The following is a 3,477-nucleotide window of genomic DNA, read 5'->3' as shown; positions in this document are numbered from 1 at the left end:
CCTTGTTGAAAATGGAGTAGTTTGCAGAGGACACCATTGGTTTACATTTACACTACCTGTTTTTAACAGAATTGGTGCAATCAAGAACCTGGGTGAACGTTGTGAACACAACCAGTGTGGGGAAACTTCCAGCCCGATTCCTGGTCTTTCTGTGCACCAAGTACATCCCACAGAAGTAGATCCTTTTGAACGCTTTGAGTATGGAGGAGCCTTCCTGGATGATTCCCTAGAGAACAATCGAAGTAGAGCTCACACTAGAAGCAGTACCTGTCAGTGTACAGACTGTGGAGAAGACTGCAGGTGTCCTTCTCACCTGACCACACCTGTGAGCACTCATGGTGGGAAAAATACTCATAAATGTAAGATAAGTGGAGACAGGCTGCATGACTATACGGAGTGTGGGAAAGTCTCTGGTGAAGCGTCACTCCTCCCTGGACTTACAGGAACTCACAGTGCACAGAGGCCATTTGAATGTGAAGAGTGTGGGAAATCCTTTAGGGATTCCTCACAGCAGAGTCGACATTTGCAAACTCACAGTGGAGACAGGCTCTATGAATGTAATCAATGTGGGAAAGCTTTTAGCCTCGCCTCAAGGCTCACGAGACATAAAACAGTCCACAGTGCAAAGAGGCCTTATGAATGTAAGGAGTGTGGGAACACTTTTAGGTATGCCTCAGAACTGACTGCACATAAAAGAATCCACAGCGGAGAGAAGCCTTATGAATGTAAGCAATGTGGAAAAGCCTTTAGACTGTCCTTACAGTGCAGTAGACACATGCGGACTCACAGTGGAGAGAGGCCCTATGAATGTAAGGAATGTGGGAAAGCCTTTGTTAATGTCTCAGGCCTCATAGTACATAGAACAATTCACAGTGGAGAGAAGCCTTACAAATGTAAGCAATGCGGGAAAGCCTTCAGATTTTCCTCAGAGTGCAGGAGACACATGCAAACCCACAGTGGAGAGAGGCCCTATGAATGTAAGGAGTGTGGGAAAGGCTTTCTAACATCCTCAAGCCTCAGAACACATACAATAATCCACAGTGGAGAGAGGCCCTATAAATGTAAAGAATGTGGAAAAGCCTTTAGAAAAACCGCACATCTTACAGCACATAGACTAATCCACAGTGGAGAGAAGCCTTATGAATGTAAGGAGTGTGGGAAAGTCTTTAGAACAACTTCAGAACTTAAAACACATCGAGGAATTCACAGTGCGGAGAGGCCCTATGAATGTAATGATTGTGGAAAAGCCTTTAGAACAACTGCACATCTTAAATCACATAGAATAATCCACAGTGGAGAGAAGCCTTATGAATGTAAGACGTGTGGGAAGGCCTTTAAAAGCACCTCATACCTTAGAATACATAGAAAAATCCACAGTGCAGAGAAGCCTTATGAATGTAAGGAGTGTGGAAAAGCGTTTAAAACAACTTCCCACCTTACAACACATAGAGGAATCCACAGTGCGGAGAGGCCCTATGAATGTAAGGAGTGTGGGAAAGGCTTTCTAACACCCTCAAGCCTCAGAACACATACAATAATCCACAGTGGAGAGAGACCCTATGAATGTAAAGAATGTGGCAAAGCCTTTAGAACAACCTCACATCTTACAGCACATAGAATAGTCCACAGTGGAGAGAGGCCCTATGAATGTAAGGAGTGTGGGAAAGCCTTTAAAAGCCCCTCATACCTTAGAATACATAGAAGAATCCACAGTGCAGAGAAGTCCTATGAATGTAAGGAGTGTGGGAAAACGTTTAGAACAACTTCACAACTTAAAACACATAGAGGAATCCATAGTACGGAGAGACCCTATGAATGTTTGGAATGTGGGAAAGCCTTTAGAAGAACTGCACACCTTAGCAGACATGAAAGAATCCACAGTGGAGAGAGGCCCTATGAATGTACGGAGTGTGGGAAAGCCTTTAGAAGATCCTCACATCTTACAGCACATAGAAGAATCCACAGTGGAGAGAGGCCTTATGAGTGTAAAGAATGTGGAAAAACCTTTACTTGTGCCTCTTCCCTCAGTATACATATGCAAATTCATACTGGAGAGAGACCTTATGAATGTAAGCAGTGTGGGAAAGCCTTTACAAGAGCCTCAGCCTTTACTGTACATAGAAGAATCCACAGTGGTGAGACCCTATGAGTATAAGGAATCGGGAAAGGTTTACCCATTTCTCAAGTTTCAGATCACATAGAAATATCCACAGTGGAGAAAGACCCTATGAAAGTAAGGAATGTGATGGTGATGGTGGTTATGTGCTGTGGAGTTGGTTCCGACTTACAGGAATCCTGTACAGGGTTTCCAAGGCTGGAAATCTTTATGGGAGCAGAAAGCCTCATCATGTGGGGAAATGTTAAATCATCACTTAACCCTCCTTTCACATAAAGAGTGCACAGTGGAGGGAAACCATATGAATGTAAGGAGTGTGGGAAAGCTTTCACATTTGCCTCACAAGACAGTACACACAAGTGATTCCATAATGTAGAGAGGCCCTATGAATGTCAGGAGTGTGAGAAAGCATTTATTCAGACCTCACACTCACTGTACATAAAAGGATTCTTAGAGAAAAGACTTCTTTATGTCCAATTTTGAATGTTTCTTCCATACAGCTACTGTGAAGTGAGCAAAACTGAAAATACTGCGTTTAGTGTGAGCAAAGTTCTCACAGAAACGTGATAGTTTCATTGTAACTGCAGGGATATATCCTGAACAATGTTTGCTATATTATCATTCCATGATTAATTGTACCTCTCTTTAAATTTTTGGTTACTATAGTAAAGTCTCAGGAAATATCCTTGAGTAAATGTGGTGTTCTATTTTGTAATGATTTGATTGATGTTATATTGCTGGGAGCCGACCCCTTGATGCCCTTTGACACAATCCCAGCAAAGGGGAGACATCAGCACAGCAGATGGCTTTGAGGGGAGCACCCTTTATCTCTCTTCTTTGGGATGGCTCTGATTCCACTTGTGGGGATATGTTGTACTGCCACATTCACGGCTCCCACTGTGAGTTCTGCAGAGTTTAGGAAAAACCAGTCTTGCAACAGTTGTTTCAACTTTACTGGATTAGATTCAAAGAGAATTTTCGATAAATTAAGGCAACATGACCTATTCCCTCTCAACAGAAAACCTGAATACAAAGCAGCTGCATTTATGAGATCACAGAAACAGTTAAAATACTAAAGTGAAGCTGACTGACCCCTATAGGCCCCACCTAAGTCAATTACCGGCCAGAATCCACAAAATCCCTACTACCACATACAGGAACCTATGTAATTGGGCAGAGAATGGTGAACATAAATAAAAGGTGGGCAAAATTTAATAGTCTACTTTTCCTGCAGCAATTAACTAGGTTGGGCCCTTTAACATGCCTCATGGCCCCAAAAGAAAGAAACATAGAAACACTGATAGTATAGATGTTAGTAATGTTGTTACTATAGAAAATGTTGTTGTCAGGTGCCATCGAGT

The 3,477-nt window shown here is 42.5% G+C and overlaps 2 protein-coding genes across 2 annotated transcripts in view; both read left to right on the top strand.

Moving 5' to 3' along the window:
• The window catches only part of LOC102816477 (zinc finger protein 791-like), a 4,853-nt gene extending 4,536 nt beyond the window's left edge, over window positions 1-317 (top strand). The window contains exon 4 of the mRNA XM_006877712.1: window positions 231-317. Within this exon, the coding sequence (XP_006877774.1) occupies window positions 231-317 (87 nt within the window). The remainder of the gene's footprint in view (window positions 1-230) is intronic.
• Window positions 318-383: 66 nt separating this feature from the next.
• Window positions 384-2,149, top strand: LOC102816099 (zinc finger protein 546-like). The gene is made up of 3 exons (XM_006877711.1): window positions 384-480; window positions 678-1,722; window positions 1,807-2,149. The coding sequence occupies exons 1-3, from the start codon at window positions 384-386 to the stop codon at window positions 2,147-2,149; spliced, it is 1,485 nt and encodes a 494-aa protein (XP_006877773.1).
• Window positions 2,150-3,477: the final 1,328 nt, after the last annotated feature.

Source organism: Chrysochloris asiatica, unplaced genomic scaffold (assembly GCF_000296735.1).
Source record: "Chrysochloris asiatica unplaced genomic scaffold, ChrAsi1.0 scaffold00566, whole genome shotgun sequence".
Classification (NCBI taxonomy): Eukaryota; Metazoa; Chordata; class Mammalia; order Afrosoricida; family Chrysochloridae; genus Chrysochloris; species Chrysochloris asiatica.
Note: the sequence above shows the minus strand (reverse complement) of the source record. Positions and strands in the feature narration are given on the sequence as shown.